Genomic DNA, 23,076 nt, shown 5'->3' on the forward strand with positions numbered 1-23,076 from the left:
ATGTGAGTCTCCCAGTTAAGTTTTGTATCAATATAAATTCCTAATATTTTAACAGTTTCAACATCAGTTATTTTTGATTTAAAACTGCACACAATATGCTGAGTTTGTTATTATTTAAATGTAAATGATTAACATCAAACCATGCCTTAGCCTGTCTTTGCGTAGCGCTAGATCGTACCTTTGCATCTTCTAGGTGTTGACATTTTTGCACAAAAGTAGTGTCATCAGTATATAAAACATGTAGATTTCATATAACAGGGCAATTCATTAATCATGATGATGAAAAGTATTGGGCCAAGCACAGAGCCCTGTGGTACACCACATTTTACTTTAAGAGCTGTAGATCGACAGCCATCAAGTTCAATCATTTGGTGGCGATCATCCAAATATGACTTCATTAGTTTCAGTGCAATTCCCTTAATACCATAATATTCTAGCTTTGTTGGTACTATTGAATAATTAACACAGTCGAAAGCCTTACTAAGATCACATAGTATTACAGAGACCCCTCTTCAAATGCATTAATAATATAATTAACTATGGACTCAAAATTGTAGATTTCCCAGATCCAAAGCCATACTGTGATTTGGAAAAGAGATTATTTGACTAAAAAAAAAATACAAATTTGATCTTTCATAATAGCTTTAAAAATTTTACCAAAAACTGGGACTATGGAAATGGGGCGATAGTTAGCTAAATCATCTTTATGACCTTTCTTATAGACAGGTACTGTTTGGAATATTTTAGAGCTGTTGGAAAATCTTCTGTCTCAAAACATAAGTTGACTAGCATAGCTAATGGTTCTGCAATGAACACGATAATGTCCTTTATTAGGGAATTAGACAGACCATAAATATCCATACAGTTAGATTTTTTAAATGCGACGGTAAACGAAAACCTAAGTTTTCCTTTTGAAACAAAAACTGCTAATGGGCTCAAAGCCGTCTTCTGTGGCTGGCGCTGGCCAGGAATGAAAGTACAAAGATCTTTCTATATTCATGACCCTGCTTCAACCTTGAAACTGATGATGCGGCGGCACAACCATCTTCATGAACACGTTATTGGCTGTTCTTCCTGTTTTCTTATAGATGTAGATGCTTTAGGTCCTTTAGGGAGGTTAATGTAAAAATTTGGCACTGTGAATCACTGTTTCCAAAAATCATGTAGTGACTTGGAAAGCAGTTACATTTTGTCTCCAATTAGTTTTTGCCTTTCCATTCGTTGGCTTTCAAAATCTTGTTCGTTTGACATTTCTATACGTGAATTATTGAATAAATAGGTTCCACTCAGAGGAATTGCTGTATAAAAACTCAGCAAAGTATCATTTTCGTGGTAAATTTTCAGATAATTCAAATATATTGTTATAGAGTATCGGTGGAAAAAAAGGTATATAATGTTAGTGAAACATATTTAAGCATACCTACTTCATTTTTATGCCAGGAAGACTTGCCTATAAATATAAGCTATGTCACATGAAGTGGAATGTTTTCATTTTCGCGAAGGTAGCATATAAATGGGCAACGGTAATGGTATTAATTCTGTGGGCCATTGCCTTCAGCAATACACCAATTCCCTCCAACCTTGGCAGGGACAGAAGGCCCCTAATCTCTATGCTTTTACACTCACCATAAGAAATGTAAAGAGGTGCATGGGGAAGACTTAGAGAATGAATGTAAGATGAGGTGAGTTAACCCTTCCTACAGGAAACTTACTCATACAAACAAATGTGCAACTGCAGGAAAAAATGTTCTTGTACATACGATGACTTCTCGCTCCCAGTCCCCTTATCTTTATGGTATTTTTGTTCTCTCATTATACCAAGGAATACAACTCCCGCCTCCCCCAAATTCATACCTTCATCACTTCTTAGGGCTCTCTATGACCATTCTTCCCAACTATTACCACTGTCAGTAAGTATGCATTAGGAGGCTGAAAAATCTATGGATTTACTTGCAGTTTGGTATCAAACTGATTAGATTATCTCAAGGAAAAATCATGTGTATTATGACTTAATTTTTAAAATGAACTTTAAACTACTAGCGAGACATTGGGGTGCACTCAGCAGTGATTATCCCTTGCGGATATAAGGAAAGAAAAAGAACTGTGCTTTGTCTGAGCCCATAGAAGAGAGGGACATGGTCCGTCACCTTTCTTCCTAGGGCAAGAAAACGATCAGGCTGCTGCGGCTGAATGGTGGTCAGATTCACAGACAATCTAGCCTTCACCAGGCTACAAAATGTTAAGTAATAGAAGTGCAGCCCAAAGGGATTATGTTTCCATGAAGGGGGTGTAATCCTGCTACATCTGGTTAACTGTCCCCCTTCATACTCTCTCTCCTGCAGAGTGTCTCATCCTTTTCTGCCCCATTGGGAATTATCAGATAACTTAAAGAGTGAAGTGGATGAGGGCAGGGGAGTCAGTAGTAAGTAAAATAAACGTCCGAGTGTTAATATGTTGTCGAAAGTACTTCCTAAAAAAATTCCCAAATAAACATAAAAGAATATGATGTAGCATGTTTCATGACATCTCAGAAGTGTTCTGCTGCATAATTTCTACGCTTTGGACCAATGGGGATGTTACCCCTATGTTAATACACATGGTATCTTGCCAGATAAACTCTTGAGTTAACAAGCATTCAATCTTAAATAGTATAAGAGTGTCACAAGGGCATAGATAATGGTTGCTTATAATACAAATTTTGATAATTTCAAAATGATAACAGAAACAAAGTTTCATATGTAAAGTTAGAATTATAATAACTTCATGCAATGTTAAGAGAGAAAATTGTCTTTTAAATTGCATTCAAACGTTAATTCATGAATAACAATTCAGAACACAGGCGGCTGAAAGACATTTTGTGCCAGTGATAATGGGTTTTTACAACGATAAAACGTTTATATTAATGTAATTCCTAATTTCTAAATGCAACAGTTCAGTTTTCTTCTTATCATGTGTTAGCATCAAAATACCAAGATCTTATCCATCAGATCAAAGTACTTTTTGTAAATTATATCCTAAAAAATTGCAGTGCATCTTATGCGCCAGTGCTGTCTGAATGGCTGGGAAATATGGTGTGTGTAACATCCAGAGGAAAAAGCTCGTTAGCTTAAGGCAGCAGATAACCTTGAAAATTAGACACAAAAAGATTTCAAGAAATTGTTCAGACAAAGATATAAGATGTCTGAAGTTGAATATATATAGAGATAGTTACATAGAAAACACACCAAACATGAACCCTCTAGAACGCATGTTAAACAGAAATTGAATGAAATTATGTTTTGTGAAATTGAGTTTTGGGACACATGCAATTTTGTAAAAAAATATATATGAATGATGAAGCCGAGTATCTTAGAAAATAAGGAAGTAAAAAAACTTTGATAAATTGAAAACTTAGAGAAGTAGGCTCTTGTGAGCTTCTTCCCACTAATTAATTGGCTGTGCCAGTAAATATGCATCACCACGCAATGCTTGAAGAAGGTCACATGAGCACGACTGGATATAAAGATAGGTTACATTAAGAAAATGTTTAATATAAATTCATGGATTCAAAACTGTATTTTTATGAAGACTGAATAAACAAAAATTGAATAAAAAATCTGTAATTACCTGGACAAATATTTCATACAGAATCATAACTTCAAGGATGAATCATTTCACACTAACAATTACGAAGAAATCAATATTTACAGAAACTATTTCACAATAATCATGGAATAAAATAATGTTTTTATTATCTTCCTCCAGTAAACATTCGTCATAAATCATCACCATAGAAATCCTGCATATGAGGATCAATGAGGAAGACCACTGAAGTGTATTTATTAATGCAGCAACATCAAAGACGGATCCTATAACTTTACCCCCTCAATGGAATTAACCAACACAACTAGAACAGGTTCTCAGCATTCCACATCAAAGAGGCCACAAAAATAAACATCCTTCACAAAGTTGAAAACTGAATGGAATTCACTTCAACACCATATCACGTTGCCTTTTTCCAGCCTCGACCTCATCTATCTTGCATGGGAAAAAAGGTTTGCAGATATAAAATCAGGCAATAAAGATGTAAGTCTTCCGAGATTTACTCTGCGTTAGTCCACTTCTGACCTGAAGACACCAACTGCAGTGCCAACAAAACTGTGGTCCCATAAATATGGACCCAAGTAAAACCAGAAGACTAAGATCTTCAATATTTGCACACCGCAGAAGCCTTCACAAGGAATGAATGCCATTTCACTCAATGTCACACAGTTGCATTTTAAGATCATTGAAGTCAGTTTGAGTGACAATCTAAACATTTGAAACTGTCTATAATCATGGGAGGTGGATTATGATACACAATAAATAGGATTCTGTTCATTTTGATCGCTCCTCCCATGCAAAAGGATGGGAGGGTGTGGGGACATATAAATCTCAAGCACCACAGCACCAGTTGGAGCGCCACCCATCGCTGTCATCAGTCGTCATCTTCATCATCTTCATCATCATCATCACCACCCCGACCTCCCTCATCCCCATTGTTGCTCTCATCCCCACTGCTGTTCCCTCTCCCACCCCCTCCCCCCCTCTCATCCTCCTCCTCCTCTTCACTCTCGTCTTCGTCATAGTCCTTGAGGGCCTTGGCTTTGTCCAGTTTCCTCGCCCTGCGAGTCTCAATGTCAGACCCTTCTTCATCTGATGAATAAATTGATGCTCTGTTTTCTGTAATAAAAACCATTCAAATAAGACACAGGTAATTGAAATAAAAAATTTTTTCATACTTAAACTCTTTAGTTTCCATGCATGAACAACCATTCCACCAAAAAAGAAATCCTACAAGGTAGGCATACAATACATTCTTAGAATATGGTTATGTTCGAAATATAAACTTATCAGACATTTAAAAAGATGCATCAGCCCTCTGAAGCCTAATGAAAAGAATGAGGGATAGGGAGAAATGTTCACATACAGACACCAATCAAATTTGACAGAATAAAAGAAGTGTCATATAAAGATTACGAAAAGGTGATGTGCATTGGAAAAATTCAGATGAATAAAAAAACTAAGAAAGTAGTGAAAGGCACTGACAAGAAACTGAATGCAAGTGAAGGAAATGATGCTAAAAATATTTTTAGGCAAATTGAGGGGAAAGATAATTAGCTAAGTGGTTTGAGAATGTTCTCAATGAGATACGATAAAAGATATTTATTTGTCATTAAGTTTTGAGCTAATCAATGACAATACAAAATTGAGAAGTAGCTAGAGCATTTCTTATTTGATTACACTTGATAAATTTCACTGATAAATGCACTTTAATGGCACAAACAAAAGGGCACCCAATCTCAGTTAGCATATTAAAAAGAACTTAAACTACATGAAGGCTGATGCCAATAATAAAAAATCATACACAAAATTAAAAGTGAATTCCTCATTTATATCTAGGTTTATGCACTGATAGTGAATGTAAATTTTAAAAATCTCCATTCAATTTGATTAACCCTAAATTAAGGACAGAACTAAGAATTTACTGCATTTTTACTTCATGAGGTTTCAATTCCATGCTTTTGAGAATTTATTAGATCTACAATGAAATATGTGAAAGAAATGATGAAATGTTAATCAATATTCAAATGTCAGTCAATATTCACACCAGATGTGAAATTACGTTTCCTGGGTAATTGCTAAAGAAAATGAAAAATATATCAACTTTTTAACCACATATTTGTGGAGTGATCTCACGCCTTGCAGCCTTTCTAATGAATGCCAAATTCAAATCATAATATTTAGTTAAGTCATCCTTGGATTTGCGAGAACTCAAAAATTATAAGTAAACAAAAAGATGTGGATTTCCAAGTAAATACCTTTTCCTGATAAATTGCCTTTTTTGTACTTGCTCTTGATTGCTGTCAGAGAAATAGCACCCTCATCTTCCGACCCATCTTCATCTCGATAATGATCTTCCAGATATGCAGCGCTCAGCCCAGCACCACTTCCACGACCACTTGCACCTCCTGCACTCCCTCCGACCCGCTCCCTCACACGCTTCTGCTTCGACTCCCTCCGCAGAGTGGCTCGCAGCTTTTCCTCCTCTTTCTGTCACCAGATTAAAAAGCAAATGAATGAGCAAATGGGAACCAAGCCACTCTAAAGACAGCAGAGATGCACTTACAGCCTAAGGATAAGTCATACCAGTGACCTCAGGGAGCTAAGGAACTTTCAATATCTAGTCCAGTACATACTTACAATTTTCTTTTGAGGAAAAAAGAACAGATTGGGGTGAGAGAGGATAAGAGAAGTGATGCAACATCCAACCAAAAAATATACTTCTCCCAGTGTTATTAATGTTCTTCAGACTAATATTCTAATGTTACCAAATCACAGGTTTGGAGTTCACTAGAAAAATAATTATGATGAAAGTGACTTAGCTGCCCACTGGAATTAAATACATTACAAAGTATTCAGGGCATTTAACACAAAGTTCGATTCCCTGAATGACTTATCACATGAAGTATTTTTCATGCAAAATGTATAAAAAAATACTGAAGGTTCATGACATACATTATGTCTACCCATAAACTATACATAGCCTTATTTCTGCATACGAAACCATTAGGATGCCTCGGTAGATTGATTGGTTAAATATAGTTCTTTGGACTTATAAACTATTTGTTCCAATATAATGCTTCAACTAGGTTTGTGATGAATTAACCACAAACAAAGAAGAATAAGTCAAATTTAATGATTAGGTTGTAGTAAGATGAAACATTTTTTAGGTGATAGCTACTTTCATTTTTTCTGATTGATAATTTTTTAATTAGTCTATATCTACAGGAGCAAAATATCTTATTAGCCATAAAATGTGTTACTCATACTGTTCAAACTTTTGAACAGCTTATGATGCTAAACAGCATCAGCATACACCGATGGACAAACAATGCTATCAACTACAAGTGCTTTGAATTTCAGAGGAAGCTGAGAGCTCCAATCCTTGAGACAAATACACTGCATCTCCTGTCGTCTATGAAGAGCATTTATCAAATGTATTTGAGTCTGAGCTGATGTATTATCAAAGTGGAAGAATACTCTAGGCTTGAGTTGACTTGTCTTTCTATACGAAGCATCAAATGGTCTGAGGAAAGGAAAAATGTTGATGATCTGAGTGATCCACTTAGATATGAAACGGCAAAGATGATGATGAAATTCTTTCCAGAGGGCTCCAGTTGCCTTAAAAACTATCAATGTCAGTGGTCAAGAAAGCATCTAATGATAAACTAATGGTATTATATATTTCACCTAAATATATCAATCTCTGATTAATACACAAATATTACATTATTAACACTTATACCTAAATGATGTCACAAAAAATACCTGAAATATTTTCAGGGTTAAAATTTATTTACATTTAAAGTCTAGGAAACTTGAGCTATAGGGCCTCGTAAAATAACAAATACAGGAAAACTCCTATAGCCATAATAAGTTAGCACCACTCGTCCCAGAAAGAAATTCTTAATAAATTACCACCACCTGAGTATTTACGTGACACTTATGAAAGTATCTTTATCCACAAATTTATAACGAACGTTATTAATAGCGACAACGGACCTATTTCGTACTCAATCCCTCTTCTCTACTTTAATATAAGTATTCTCGTTAAAGATCTTCTCAGAAATTCCTGTCTTTTTGGACCCATAATAAGAATTATAATGCAAAAGTTACAATTATGACGTAAAGGTGAAAATTTCTCAGCCTGACACAGAGATGGCATTCCAATTACCAAAAATTTATGAACCCTGCCTGGATGCATGCGTCATTAATTCAGAAGACAAGTTTCAACTTGTTCCCTCAAGTAGTTTTTTACACCTACTGTTGCAGTAGATGTCTTTTGTGTTTTTCGTTAAAATGAAAAAACTTGAATATCATGCGGTCATAAAATTCTTTGTTTTAGATGGATTAGCCCAAGGAAATTCATTCCAAGTTGACAAAAGTGTATGGGGACTCTGCCACTTCAATCTTAACCATTAAAAAGTGGGCAGCTGAATTTTAACATGGTTGCACATCCCTCGAAGATGGCCCATGAGAAGGACGGCCAAAATCTGCAACACACTGGAAACCATCAAAAAGGTGCACAATATCGTGCCGGATGATAGGTGAGGGAGAAGGCTAAGGCAGTAGGGATATTGGGAGAAAGGGTGCGAAACATTTCGCACAAATAATTAGGGATGCAGAAGCTCTGAGCAAGGTGGGTGCCTCATTTTCTGAATGCTGATCAAAACTAATGGTGGAAACAATTTTCGCAGCACAGTTTGGACTGATTCAAGAGGGAACCAACAGATTTTGCACGGCGATTTATCACCATGGATAAGACATGGGTACACTACTACACACCAGAAATGTAACAGTAGTCGAGGCAGTGGATATAAGTCTGTAGTTCAGAGCCAAAGAAAGTCGATCACATCTGTCGGAAAGGTCATGGCCAATGTGTTTAGGGATGCGAAAGATATGCTGTCAATTGATTACTTTGAAAAAGGCAGAAGAATAACAGGCAAATATTAATCCAACTTTCTTGATCAGCTGAATGCAGAAATTCGCGAGAAGAGGCCTGGATTGAAGAAGAGAAAAACCTTTCACCAGGACAACCTGCTGTCACCTGCTCACAAAGGTGCGTTGGCGATGGGCAAACCACATGATTTGGGGTACGATTTGCTCGACCATGCCCCCTATTCTCCTAATTTAGCACCCTATAACTTCCATCTGTTCCCAAACTTGAAGAAATTTGTTTCTAGGAAGCGCCTTGAGTCCAATGAAGAAGTTGAGAGGGCCGTAGATGGATATTTTCACAGCCTTCCAGACTTTCACTTCTGGGATGGATGGACTGATGCTGGAGAAATCAAGTGTGCTGAAGTCAAGGGAGATAGCGCAGAAAATTAAAACCATTTATTAACTGGAAATAGCAGTCTTTCATTGTCAGGCCAAGAACTTTTCACCTTACCCTTGTATATAATAATATCCTCGTATCGTAACTATCAACCTATGGTTGTAAAAATTCTAGCTAATTCTTACACTGTGTGCCTTAGCTGAGGTAAGACATTCCCATTAGCTTTCCCCCTTTGCCTCTCTGACATTACACTTCTTGCTGCACTTGTTAATGACTTTTGAACACAATTCCTTTTTCAATCACGTTTTCATTGATGGTGAGGACTTCATGCTTTCACTTGGGCTTTAGTTAACTTCCAACACTGAATTTGCCTTTTGGGGCCATTATAAAGAAAAAATAAAAGGTACTTTTTCACAATAGGACGGCAAAAAATGATGACAGAGAGAAAGCTAGATGCCGAGGCTTTGGTGGCAGCAATTCTAGAGTGGAAAAAGTCAATTTGAATTAGAGGTGTTTGCTTCCATGGGCCGCATATCAGATATACCTTGATCATCTCCCCACGATGTGCTTCTGGGTCAGCTCCAACTTGAGAGAGGACCTTGATGGCTGATGTTTTCTGGGAACGATCTGCAAGGGATAGGGTCATCTTTCGGTGGGTGAAGGACTCTGTCGAGTGTGGACGGAAGGTCAGCTTTGTGCGGAAGACGGCTTGGCCTTGGAGACCAGTTCCTTGACGAATGAAGAGATGATTGTGATCTCCCTAGATGACCAAAATAAGCAAATATAAAGTGAGGAAGAATGCATTAAAACTGATTGTAGATTAAGTATTTAATTTATATTATAATTTATGCTTATTAATTTTACATTATGCTAATTTTTTGTTCATGGGTAATAATCCTCCTTAATATCACAAATATTTCCTGTACTTTGTTCGACGAATTTAATTAATCTAATGTACCTGATTACTGTTCAAAAAAGTTGGCAATCAGAATATAAAATGTTAACTTACACTTGATGTCCTGTACTTAGAGTTTTGGATTTAATATTCACACGGTTGCAGAGCAATGGTATACTTACAAGAAGTTTATTCCAGCAGGCAAACAATTGATTCAGGGAAAGTGTAATGGGTAAAAATCATTTTTAAAAAGTAAGCCGAACATTAAATAATACAGTTTACAACATCTACACACAACTTTGCAGATTCATAGATAATCAGCTGCTCCCAAGTGCACAAAATTTAATTTTCTGATGTTATATATGTCCACCAATCACAAAACTCAAATCTCAATAGACCTTCTTATACCAATTAATACTTATAAAAAGAACAATTCAGTATGAAATATGCACTTATTACTTAAATAGAATATATCCAGGAAGTATATGTATTTACAGTGAACTCAGTTGGACAAAACACTAGATTGAAGTTTTCATTTAACAAAATGCATTGGTTATTTTAACATAGGCAAGAAGATGCCTCTTTACATAACCACGTGTTATGCAAAATTTGCCAAGGAAAAAAATAACTGAAGCCAAGCGGAGGCAAAACTAACCTGTAATGGTTGCCGGTACACATCAAATATTTCTGACCCAAGGTGTAAAGACATTGATCCATCGGACCACTTGACAAGTCTTGCATTACTCTCTTTGATCACACTGCCATCCTTATCAAACGCTTCCCTCCACCTCATTGTGTTTTCCACCTTCAACTTCAGTCTGGAAAAAAATCATCAACTGCGAATAAAATAAACTCCTACATTATTAGGGCTCAATTGCCAATGAAATGCTTTCAATCCATAGATATCCAGTTATCGTGAGGATCCATAAAAACCAAATTCTCAATATTTCACCATGGATTAAAACTCTTGTCTCGTGCCTACTTCCACCAAAATGGAAACTTTATAGTTCAATGAGTTGCATGCATGAGTTTGCTGCAGTGCATCCACAAAACTACAATTTGCAGACAATAATGATTTTGTTTTTAATTCTTACAATATATTCAAAATCATTAAGAATATTTTCTAGACCATTATGTATACTATCACCTTCAACAACCTCTTTGGCCACAAAGAGAAAAAACTAGGAAGAAATATTCTTACGATTTCCAATTTAATGAGTGTATAATTTTCAATGACTTCAATTACTTTTAATGATTTTGATTTCACAATAAACATGAAATTTGCAACACACAAAGAGAAAAAAACCATACACCAAGTAAAGAATTTGAATTTAAAACATCAGTGACATCCCAGACGAGATATGATATTAATTATATCATTTTAATAGCTTCCATTGATATTAAAAAATTGAATTTACAACATTAACAAATGAAGGATTCATTTTTACAAAAAAGTGTAAAGAAATTTAAAAATTTCATCCAAGGCCCATCTTAAGTAAAAGAAAAAATAATGGATGATGACCAAAGTGATTCCATTTTGTGGTTTGGGGCCCATCCCTTCCACAGCGGCACACCAGTGGCAGTCAAGGGCAGGTAATCGCTCAGCTAGGAGAGTCCAGAGGGACTGCTTCCCAGACTTTCCAGTCGGGGACCAAATGCTCTCAAAATTGGGTCCGGAAGCAACCCTCTCAAGTGAACGTGCAATTAGTGTTAGACTAGGGAGGGCCAATTATGAACTTCAGTTTATGTCATGGCACATGAGTAAAGATTGGCTGCGGCAACTTACCGGGCCCTTCCTTCCTCATCCAGTGTCTCCTCTTCGTCTATCTCGTCTTCATAGGTGGCAGGATCAAATGGCCGTGTCTCCACGGAGAGGAAGTTGGGAAGTTTGACAAAGTGGATCTCACCCAAGCGCCCTAAATCAGTGCTGATCTTGGGTATCTCGACATCTATCCGCGTCTCTGGTGCTTCAGGCGGTTGCTCCTCCTGGTCTTCATCGTCATCTCCTCTGCGGACATCGTCTTCATCAACATCTGCCACTACACCACTGGGAGCCCCCCCTTCCTCTTCATCCTGAGAACATCATAATGAACACCTTTGAACAATATGATGACGATAGCAATAATAATACCTTAAATACACCTTGGAATGCACGTTTCCTATCATGCTTCCATGATTCTGTTCTAATGAATTCTGCTCATGAAAATTAGGGGTAAGGGTATAGGGTAAATGTTAAGAGTAAAGGTGTATCTATACGGGTGTTTCAAAAACCTTCAGAAATTTGAAAGATAGACACAATTCTCTGGATAAAATGAATCTCTTGAAATGAAAATACTGAAAAATTACTGCACATGACTCTTAATCTTAGGGGATTCAGTCACAACTCTGAATAAATACAAACGTGCAACCAATCAATGCACCAAATCATCATTGCAAGTCCATTTGTGATGCACAGTGGATAAAAGGTTGTCCATTTCATAACTTAAGACCAGGGTTTCCATGTAAAATTTCAAATAATTCAGGAAGGACAAAGAATTGTCCACAAGACACGTACATTGTCATCAATCAGCGGCCTCTGTTCCTTGCCCTCGCCATCCGAAGATGCACCATCTGCCACTGCCTCACCATCCACCTCCATTCGCTCATCAGAATCACTCCCCTGCCCTCCATCCTCCGCCTTTCCCTCTTCCTTCTCACCCTCTTCCTCCGAACTTATGTCATCTGCATCCCCAAACAGAGCCTCCGCAGTGGCTGTAAATCAAGAAAGGGCCAACCAAAATTGGAAGTCAACAGATGCCATAGTAAGAACATTTAACCAACAAGTTAAGCAAGCATATAGGGTTTGTGCCACACTCAAAACTCATGCTCTTGAGAATCCCACTATGCATTCTCCATCCAGCATCTGCACTGACAGAATTTATGGGCAGAGGAATCGAGAGGAATGGGCCTAGACCAAAGAGAGAGAGAACAGACTGAACATGGGGAGCACTTGTATCATGCAAGCTCAGACCAAGAACAAGAATTTAGTCTATAATGGTGATTGCACTTCATTTGCACAAAAAAACTACAATACCAATAATATCTACACTGTACAGGCCCAATGCATTGATGGGTATTTCCATCACACAAAATAACATCATTTCAACTTATGCAGGGAAATGTTTCCTATTATGCATTACTTTAGCATTTTTCTCTAATTCAAAGAAACTGCAGGAGATATTGCAACAGGTGACTTTTAAGTCACCTGTCAATGAACATACATTAAACTGCAAACAATCTCAAAATGTAAAAATCATTTGCCTTGACCAGGTTCGAATTCTGGTCAAGGTGAATGATTTTTACACTTTGAAATTGTTGAACTCTAAAATTACTATCTGCTTGCTTTTTTTGATCAATACTTGATTCATTGCATTGCCCACTACAACCACACTCAAGACATTTGGGACATGACTCAGCGGATGTGGAATGTTTCTAACTGTATTTCTAACAGCTGATGTGAAGGGAAAACATTCAAATTTCAAGGTTGAAGACTGGATACTTTCGAAGGAAGACTGAAGTTAATCTATCTTCAAGAGCATTGACATTCAATCCTTCATATTGTTGAGAATCTTGGTAATGCGCACATTCTGATTTGCTTCTCTCACTACCCTAATATCAGTATTTCAATAAAAGCCCAAAAAGCAATGGGCACAGCCTTCCACCTGACTGGCTGAGCAGCAGTTGCTCCAATGAATGGGGTTCACTCAGGCGGAAGTGAATTTTCCTTAAGTATAAGCGAGGCACTCAACCACCACTTTTTCAAGCATCCCTCCCCCGAGCAGAGCAATAGGAATGTTGAACTCAAGCTTTGTGCAAGTTTGTATGACCAAGGTCACCGTGGTAAATCAATGAAGAGGGACCTCGCTTAACAGGCTCCTTACAATAGCAATAGATTAATTGCATGGATAAATTTAACTGAATTAAATAGTTCTTCCACTGAAAACAGCTTCTACCACTCTTGAGTGTAAATTTTTGCATGGATTGCAAATAGTCACAATGTGATACATTTTATTGGTAATATATTCCATTCCAGTTGCAATTCGATTGGGATTGTCCATTAGAGGCATTACCTGGATTAGTCCTCAGTCCCTCTCATTTGAAAGCTGAATACTCTACTAACTAGGCTAATATGCCCATCAACAAATGCATGCTAAAAGATAGATTCACATTTAAATGTTACAATGCAACAGAAACAGTTAACTCATGAAATATAAATCAATCCCAAAGCTCACCAGTTCCCTCCTGCGCATCGCCATGGCTGCTGCCTTGGCCACTGGCGTCCGATCCATCACTGCTCAACCGCCTACGCCTCTTTTGACTCTTACTTACAGCTTTGGGTGAATCATCATCCCCTTCCCTGTTTCAGAACAATTGGCATAAAAGATCATTAGGAAATCTTGAATTGTTAAAAGTAAAATAATACACATGAGAAATTTATGACCAAGAGAACCACCGTATATGCAAAAGGTTATGTTTTCATTTACTTGGTTGGAGGTAGAATTCCACTGCTAAATATTACCAAAACTTCATAATACCATTTACCAATCACAAAATTTGTAATGAAAACGAAGAGTTCCCAGAGTTCATCTAAGAGTGTGGCTCAATGGAGAACTCCTTGCGTTTCAGCACAGCTGCAGGACAAATAGCTGCCCTAAAGGGGTATCTTCCAAACTGTGTTAAATCCGATTGCCAGGGAAACACAGATGCAATGGTCCTGTTATACATATAGACACACTTTGGTAACAAGTTTGCATAAGCCATTAGTGCAGTTGGAACCAACAACTAAGAACTGCTCATCACTTTTCTGAGTTAGAAAAACTGGAAAAAAGTTTTAGCAACCTAAAATGTGTTATATAATAAATTTGAAACTCCAATAGCCGTAAACAGTTTACCTTTCTAAACAAAGTGAAAATGAAATTAATTGGCTAGCGCCACAAGTCAAAAAGGGGTAAAGGTAAAAAAGAATAATGAGGTAGGTAAAGTTTCTAAGCGTAACTTTGAAATAGTCAAAAGCTTGAGATCTAAAGATTGCTTTTACCTCAAGGCTGACAAAGGTAACTTGTGTGTCATTTTGGACAAAGACCATTATTTTGAAAAAGTCAGTATTTTGTTGTCAAACGGCTCTAACTCTGAGGTCAAAAGGAACCCAATTAACAAACTTGTGTCCCAGTGTAAATCTGTCCTAAATGATTGTCCTACTGTTATTGATAAGAAGACTAAATTTAAACTTTACGTGTCTAATCCCATTTTACCCAGACTTTATTGTCTCCCCAAAGTCCATAAGACAAACTGCCCCATGAGACCTATTGTTTCTAGTATTGATTCACCCACCTACCTGTTATCTAAATGGTTGGTCTCCCAATTCTCAAGCCTTAACTTCGTTAGCCCTCACTCAGTTAAGAATAACGTAGACTTTGTGAATAAAATTAAAGACCATAACTTTTCAGAGGGTGAAATCATGGTGTCATTTGATGTCGCTAACTTGTTCCCTAGTGTCCCCATTGATATTGCCATCCAAGCATTGGAAAACTGGCTTAAATCGCTTCACTTAGATTCCAAAACAGTTGACGAATATGTCAGACTCACCAATTTGGTGATGAACCAAAATTATTTTACGTTCCAAGGTAAAATTTTACAGACAAGAGTTTGGAACTGCTATGGGCAACTCACTTTCTCCCTTCTTGGCCAATGTGTTAATGTCTCACTTTGAGAGCACTTTTAAAGAAAAATTCAGCTACTTCCCCGCGGTTTATTTACGATATGTTGACGACATCTTCTCTGTATTCGATACGACTAAGTGTGAACTTAATGACTTTGTGAACAATCTCAATAGTCTTTTCCCTTCCATCAAATTCACGGTTGAAACCGAAAAGAATAACATCCTCCCTTTCCTAGACCTGTCCCTCAATAGATCGAATGATAAATTACTTTTTGACATATACCGGAAAACCACACACACAAACAACTACATCCATAAACATTCTTTTAACCATCCCAGCCACAAATACGCTGTCTACCATTCTCTCATACACAGAATGTTAAATGTCCCTTTGGAAACCATGGCTTACAATAAAGAATTAGAATACATTAACAATATTGCCAAACTTAATGGTTTCCAAGAATCACTGATTGACAACATATTAAAGAAACACAAATTAAAGAAATTAATTTCCACGGCCACCACACACAAAAAAGACGCAACAAAGAAATACATTAAATTACCCTTCTATCCTCAGATAACCAGAGGCATTGAAAAAATTTTCAAGACTGTTGACACGAAAATTTCTTACAACAACAACAGCAAACTAAAACAGCTCCTAGGAAACACCAAAGACAAAATACCTACAACAGAGAAGTCTGGCATTTACCAAATCAACTGTGGGACTTGCCAAGCTTCTTACATAGGCCAAACACGCAGAAACATTCTTACGAGATATAAAGAACACTACGCCCACTACAAACACAATAAACCAGACAAATCCAGTATGGCACAGCATTTAATTGAAACAGGACACCACATGACAAAAGACAATTTAAATCTCCTAAAACAAACTAAGAATAATTTACTTGACGCTTATGAGAGCATTTTAATTTTCAAAAACAGAGACAATCTCCTAAACAGTGACACAGGACCTATATCATATTCCTCTCTTTTCTCCCTGTTAAATTTAAAATGCCGTTAGTTCTTTGTAAACCTACAGTCTCTTCAACGTTTGTGCTTCTTTTCCTTTTTCCTTTCCCTTCACTAACCGTCATTTTTCCGTTCTTGTGGTATTCCCTTCCTCTGTAACGGTTTTCCCACATCCTCAACGGTTATTTGTTGTAGGTTGCCTTTCACTTTTCCCTCCCCCTTCTACGTTCGCTTAATGGTTGTGTTAAGCTTCCCTTTCACTTTTTCCCCCTCTTTGCAACGGTCATTTCTTTGACCGTGTAATTCCCCCTCCCCCTCACTACATAACCTATCGTTTCAAACTCCTCCACTATCAGCCTCGTCCATTGGCTCTTGTCTTTTTCACCACCCCCGCCCCTCCCCCACACATGTAACACTATATATTCTTCGGATTGCCCTTACCCTTTCTCACTTCGACTTGTGTTGTAGTGACGATTACCCTTCAGTACGCTGAAGAGGGCTACTTTGTGGCCGAAATACGCGTATTCGTATTCACCTTTCTTATCCTCTCCTTTTTTACCTTTTACCCCTTTTACCTACCTCATTATTCTTTTTTACCTTTCCCCTTTTTGACTTGTGGCGCTAGCCAATTAATTTCATTTTCACTTTGTTTAGAAAGGTAAACTGTTTACGGCTATTGGAGTGTCAAATTTATTATATATTACTAGCCGTAAGAGCTCATTTCTATCAATAAAATGTGTTAGACAATACTTCTTATTCCATTCAACTTGCCTGTCTAATCACAGTAAAAAATTGCATCTAATGTGCTTGTAAAGAGACTGCGCAACCATTCCTGGCATTTGCCTCATTTATGGCATACATTATTGCCACAGCAAAAGACATTCCACTGCTCTTTATGCTGTAGATCCCTCAGCTTTATTTATCCATCAGAACACCAGATTGAAAAGGCTCCAAAATACTTCTCAGAGGGGAGGCATTGCCACGATAACATCTGCCTATCAAAATTTGTCCAAGGTTGCTCTTAAAAATTAAAAAACGAAGACATTTCAATTGCTTGACAGAATCCTGTGAGAAGAATCATAATCAAGTGAACAAATGTGAATGCGATACTTGACAACAGAAAGTCAGTCCCTCATGCATCATCAATATGCTGTTGACAAAGCCAGCTGATGCCGATGAGGAAAATGGCCTTTTTAAATTAACTTGATGCGAAAGTGCTCTATTTTCTTGTTATGAAAACTTTCTTTCTCCTCCATGATTATACTTGAGCTCATGCACTTATACCGCACAATCGATTCCGATATTCCATTCAATGCTTTTAGATGCATGAAACTGTCCTATTTTTTAGTAATTTCATAATCTATATTCCAAAACATTTTTTTCAACTTCTCTTTTGTGTATCAGGCCCAAACATATGGATTCCACAACGATGCCACCGTGCACTCTTCAGTAGTAGTTTTTAAGGGAGGCGACTGAGACCTAACATCATTTGCACCATTAGGGATGGATGCAAAGGGAGAAATGAGGGGTGGAGAGAAATCCGGCGTTGGCAATATCCTACTCTTAACAAAAGGTGCCGAGGGATCCACAATGTAACATCCCATCCGACGGACATTGTACTCACTCAAAGAGCTCTCCACAAAGCACCTCAAGTAGGAATTGGGATACCACTGAAAAAAAAATGCTGTCTCCAAGATTTGGACCCGGGTCCTCTGGGTGGAAAGCCAGCGTGTCAGCCACCACAGCATCCTAATCCCCCTTTTTATTCCTGCTAGTATACTCATCTTAACTCTTTGATGCCATGCCCTGCCAGACTGGCTCTTACCACAGTTGATGGACACCTCAGTGACTTTCAGTTCCCTTAGGATGCCAAAGTGAGTTGCTGTGAACTTTTCCTCCCTACCATACTGGAAACATAAATGACATTGAAAAGGCTGCAGGCTCATATTTTGTCCTTTCATTTTCCTTCATGTATAACATGAAGATATTTATAGATATAGGCAACACATTCATGCAAATCTATAATTTTTCTAAAACCTGCAATAGATAGAATGTAGAACAGGCTTTATGTTATGAATGTTGCCTCCTCACCTGGGCTCCCCTTCGCCCTCTGAATTGCCCCTTTCCGCCGTACCAGGAGACCCCTCGCCAGCACTGCTGCCTCGCTGTCTGCTGCCCTCACTGCTTGCGGATCGACTCCGAGTAGCATGTCGTCGGCGCCTCGGTGCCTGCACGGGAGAGCCCTGGTCTGACCCGGGAGGGGACCCAGAGGGGGAATGCGGCGAGGAGCCCCCTGCTTGGGGGGCTGGGGACTCGGGGGCAGAGTCCTGGCCTGAGGCCCCTGGGGACGCCGATCGGGAGCCGGCAGGGGAGTGCGATGCAGAGCGAGACCCAGGGGGAGGGGAGGCAGATGCCTGGGAGCCTGAGCGGGAGCCTGCCTTGGAGGTGGACCTCGCAGGTGAGGGCGGGGGGGAAGTGGCGGGTGACCTGGGTCCTGACCCCTCTGGGGACCTGGCGGGGCCAGAGGCAGCAGGCGAGGGTGACCTTGAGCCAGCTGGAGAGACCGAGCGCGAACCTGCTGGCGATCCTGAAGCCTGGAAACAAGGCACCAAGGTGATGAACATATGATACAGCATATCAGTGTTGTTGTCACCATATATTACTCATGAGAAAGTATCACCATGCAATCATTACATACGATGGATATAGGTGAGCAGTTCTGGATTATACACCATGATGCCGAGGGTAGGCATAAAAATATTAAAAAGAATACTTTAAGGTCAAATTAGCATTAAATACTGCAATATTGATAAGTGAGAGTCTGTACTTTTCTTCGCCAATATTCTTTACTAATTGAAATACCCACTGGCATTCAATAAGAACTTTAATGAACAATGTAGATAATTATCATTAGAAATTAATTACATTTACACAATTATTTTTTCTTTAAAAATATATATGCAATGAAAAATAATTTTATTTTGTTCCAGTCAAATGTCCACTGGTAACAAGACCTAAATAAAAAATTATTGGTGTAATTCACCTCCTGCCTGTGGCTTTACCATACATATTTTCATTATTTCTTTCTAACTTCCGTAATTATATAAGTTCCATTGATTTATTCATGTATTATCGATTTAACATATGGTTTATGTGTTATGTTAATCTACCGGTTAACTTACGTTTTGGATGGATACAACTACCATAGTAAATATTTTGACTCTCCTCACACTTTTGTTCCTCCTCAAAAACACAACCCAACATAATACTCTACATCAATTCCTTCAACATCTCTTTGTACTTCTTTCCTCCCTTCATCCTGTCATACATCCCTAACCTATTCCAGCCCCTTCCTCGTTCGCCTAACATTCTCCCCTCTATCACAGTCTTCAATATTCCATGGCCGATCAATATGCTTTTCATCTATTTTCCTGCCTCCTCAGGATTTCTTCCAATAAACCCCTCTCTTCGCCCACCATACCAAGTATTTCCTCATTTGTTTTCCTTTCGGTCCATTTCACCTTCTCCACACCCACATTTCAAAAGCCTCTAACCTATGTCTATCCTCCTGCTTCAATGACTACGTTTCCGCATCATACATAGCTATGCTCCATATCAAGGTTATTACGAGTCTTTTCTTAATATCCTTACTCAACGTCCCTGTCATGAACTCCCCCCTCCAAGGAGCCTCTTTGCATAATGCAATTCTTTTCCTTACATCTCAACTACTTGGACCATTTTGGCCTAAAACAATTCCAATAAATAGAAATTATTCCACCTGCTCTAGTTTTTGCTCTCCTATTTTAATGTTAAGCTTAGCCTTTCTCTTTCTGGAAAATTGCAAAACCTTTGTTTTATTTATATTGACTCTCATCCCAAATCTATTGAACTGAATTTACAATCCACTCATCAATGCTTGCAGCCACTTGGCTGACTGACAAACTAGAGCTTTGTCGTCAGCAAACCTTACGTGATTTTATGAATTTCCCGCCGACTTTCATATAACAGATTATTTTTAATATTACAGATTATAACCTTTCTTTTGTATCCCATTGACTACTATCCTACATAAAAAATATGATTTAATAATTTTGCATCAATAAAATGTCTTCTTATCCTTACATTTCTCTTTAAATGTAATATTTTCACATCTCTCATCCCCCCATCCTGCCAAAAATTAATTTGGTGAGCGGACCAATATGATAATTGAATTGGTGGGAGGTAAGAGAAGTAGGGGAGGGGAAGGAAGAGTTGGAAGGAGGAGTGACTCTGATGACCACCAGTGAGGGTGTCTGTGAGTGTGTGTGTACGAAGATTGGGGTGAGGGGAAGGAGGTACTCTTCCACTGATTGTTTTCTCCTCTACCTCCCCTTAACATAGCTGTTGTACCCTCACCCATCTTCAACTACTTCTCTGAATGATGATGCATTCATGGCCATTATGTTTATAAAGATATTTATTCCCAATCTTCATAATTTCCAATTTCAGCGGCATCCGATCCTAATTATGTCATGGGATGAGGGGCGGAGGAGAATTTTCCTGATCTTACAATGTAATTTGTCTAAATTGGGGCAAATTAAGAAATAGGGGGTAGCCAAAGGAGGTGGCATTACTTTATATAAGCCTCAATTTGGGGATCGGGATTGATGCGGTGGCTATAGTAGTAGCTTCCCACCCAGGGGGCTCGGGTTCAAATCCCGGCAGTGTTGAATATTTTTCACGGGTATCTCGATCCCTACTTGAGGTGCTTTGTGGAGGGTACTTTGAATGAGTACGCCTTACATCGGATGGGACGTTAAGCTGCGGACCCTTGGCGCCTTTCGTAAAGAGTAGGCTAATGCCGACGCCGGGTTTCTCTCCACCCTTCATCCTTTCCACTCCATCTCCTAAGGTGCAAATCACCTAAGCAGTCAGTCGCCTCCCCTAAATACTACTACTAATAAGACTCAATTTTATCCATCCCACAGTAGAAACACATACAAATTGAAAATTTTCTAGAAAGAATGACAGATGAAAAATTTGCCAGACTTCTGGTAAAAGAAGAAACAATGTATTAAGGGGATAAACAAATTTTATTACTACAAGCTGCTTAAATCATGCTTTTATCATAAATTTCATGGAGTTCAAACCCATATTGGGTGATTTAACTTATTTAACCGCTTAAACCAAGAACTAAATCCATTGCACCCAAGAATTCTTCATTTATTTCATGCCAAACATTTGAAAAAGTGAATGTGTTAATTTCAATAAGGTGTTTTCTCCTTGCTCGTAATGTGGTTTAGTTTTACCTATATGCTAGTGTACATGAAATTTTTATGACACAATCATCAATCAGATACTTTCACTACCGTCCACATAAGCACTTCCCTAATACCTTCTAGTCTTGCCACTGGCATCCAATACAACGAATCCATCAAATATGCGGTTGTTTGGAAGATACAGAGGTCAATAATACATTTAACCTTGAACTGTCACGGGGTATGACTTCGCTTTCACCTGAGAAACGGGAGAAGGTGACCGGGATCCTCCTGTCCTCGGGGAACCCCTTGGAGAGGGCGACCCCTCTCTTGGTGACGCCGGTGGTGAACCTCCACCAGATCCAGAAGCTGCACTGCTAGGAGAAGGGCTTCTTGACCGCGAACCAGCAGATCTAGGGGAACTGCCTTGTTGACTACCTACGGACCTAGCAGGGCTGCTACTTGGTGAACGGGAATGCGAATTATGGCTGCGACCGGATTCCGACCCTGCACTCGACCGACGTCGCTGCTGCTGCCGGGGAGATCGCCCAGAGTGGCCACTACCGCCTGAGCTGGCCGGGGAGTGAGGACTGGCCGGGGAGTGAGGACTAGCCGAATGGTGAGGCGAACCAGAGCCTCCAGACTCCACACTAGCAGCTGCAGGACTTTGAGGATTTGCTTCGCTAGCTGAATCATCCTGGGAACCTGGAGGCCCGGGGGAGTCGTTGCCATCTTGCTGAAAGTCTTGGTCAGAGTCACTGTCACCAGAACTACCGGATTCATTTTCTGAGAATTTGGGGGAAAACAAAAGCAATCTCAGTAAACCTGTGAAGTCTTTGTAAACACCATGGTTTCTTGATAACAAAATATTGTAACCATATTCAGCTACCTCGTAGCTACTATCATTCAAATGAAAGATTCAGTGGTTATGAATCATTTCAACCTTAAGCTGGCATCATCATCAACAACAGTCATGCGACGCTTAAATTCAAATGGATAAGAGTCGTGCACCTCTACTTACCATCGGAATCTGCTTCGCTTAGGTTTGAAGAATAAGCCAGCGGAGCCATTTTTAAAAACGTTAACCTTTATTTTAAGAATGCTTATATGAAATATCACTAAGCCACCGTAAGTCAATTAGGTACTTCACGTACTTCATACGAAATAACAAAAATAACACACGATTCAACACGCCGAAACGAAAGAAAAACAGTTGCGAGTGGTGGTGGCGCTGCTGGACGCTCTGTTCATCTATACCGTACGTCAAAGTAACTTCATAAAATAGAGAAGTTAAAAAGTTCCCTCATTCTCCCAGGAAGTATATCGGTAACTTTACTAGCTTATACATTTCATTCCCCATTAAAGTTTATGAAAAATAAAATTTAATTGGAAAGGTAATTTTAATAACGGTAACCCT

The 23,076-nt window shown here is 38.7% G+C and overlaps 1 protein-coding gene across 1 annotated transcript; it reads right to left on the minus strand.

Moving 5' to 3' along the window:
- Positions 1-4,456: 4,456 nt before the first annotated feature.
- Positions 4,457-22,791, minus strand: Atu (Another transcription unit). Its single transcript, XM_071597368.1, has 10 exons — positions 22,681-22,791; positions 21,919-22,445; positions 18,514-19,016; positions 14,024-14,148; positions 12,307-12,503; positions 11,539-11,825; positions 10,408-10,570; positions 9,402-9,617; positions 5,841-6,072; positions 4,457-4,701 (listed from the first exon to the last, which is right to left on the minus strand). Exons 1-10 carry the CDS (start codon positions 22,727-22,729, stop codon positions 4,457-4,459), a joined length of 2,544 nt encoding a protein of 847 aa, XP_071453469.1. The 5' UTR covers positions 22,730-22,791.
- Positions 22,792-23,076: the final 285 nt, after the last annotated feature.

Source organism: Hetaerina americana, unplaced genomic scaffold (assembly GCF_022747635.1).
Source record: "Hetaerina americana unplaced genomic scaffold, ioHetAmer1.1.p SCAF_87, whole genome shotgun sequence".
Classification (NCBI taxonomy): domain Eukaryota; kingdom Metazoa; phylum Arthropoda; class Insecta; order Odonata; family Calopterygidae; genus Hetaerina; species Hetaerina americana.

What these genes read in the sequence shown, in the direction of transcription:
- Atu (XM_071597368.1), bottom strand. Translation starts at nt 22,729, where the DNA reads ATGGCTCCGCTGGCTTATTCTTCAAACCTAAGCGAAGCAGATTCCGAT. An exon ending in GATGAGGAAGGAAGGGCCCG is followed by an intron (nt 10,571 to 11,538) that starts GTAAGTTGCCGC and finishes ATTTTTTTCCAG; the next exon opens with ACTGAAGTTGAAGGTGGAAA. An exon ending in TGTACCGGCAACCATTACAG is followed by an intron (nt 9,618 to 10,407) that starts GTTAGTTTTGCC and finishes TTGGTCATCTAG; the next exon opens with GGAGATCACAATCATCTCTT.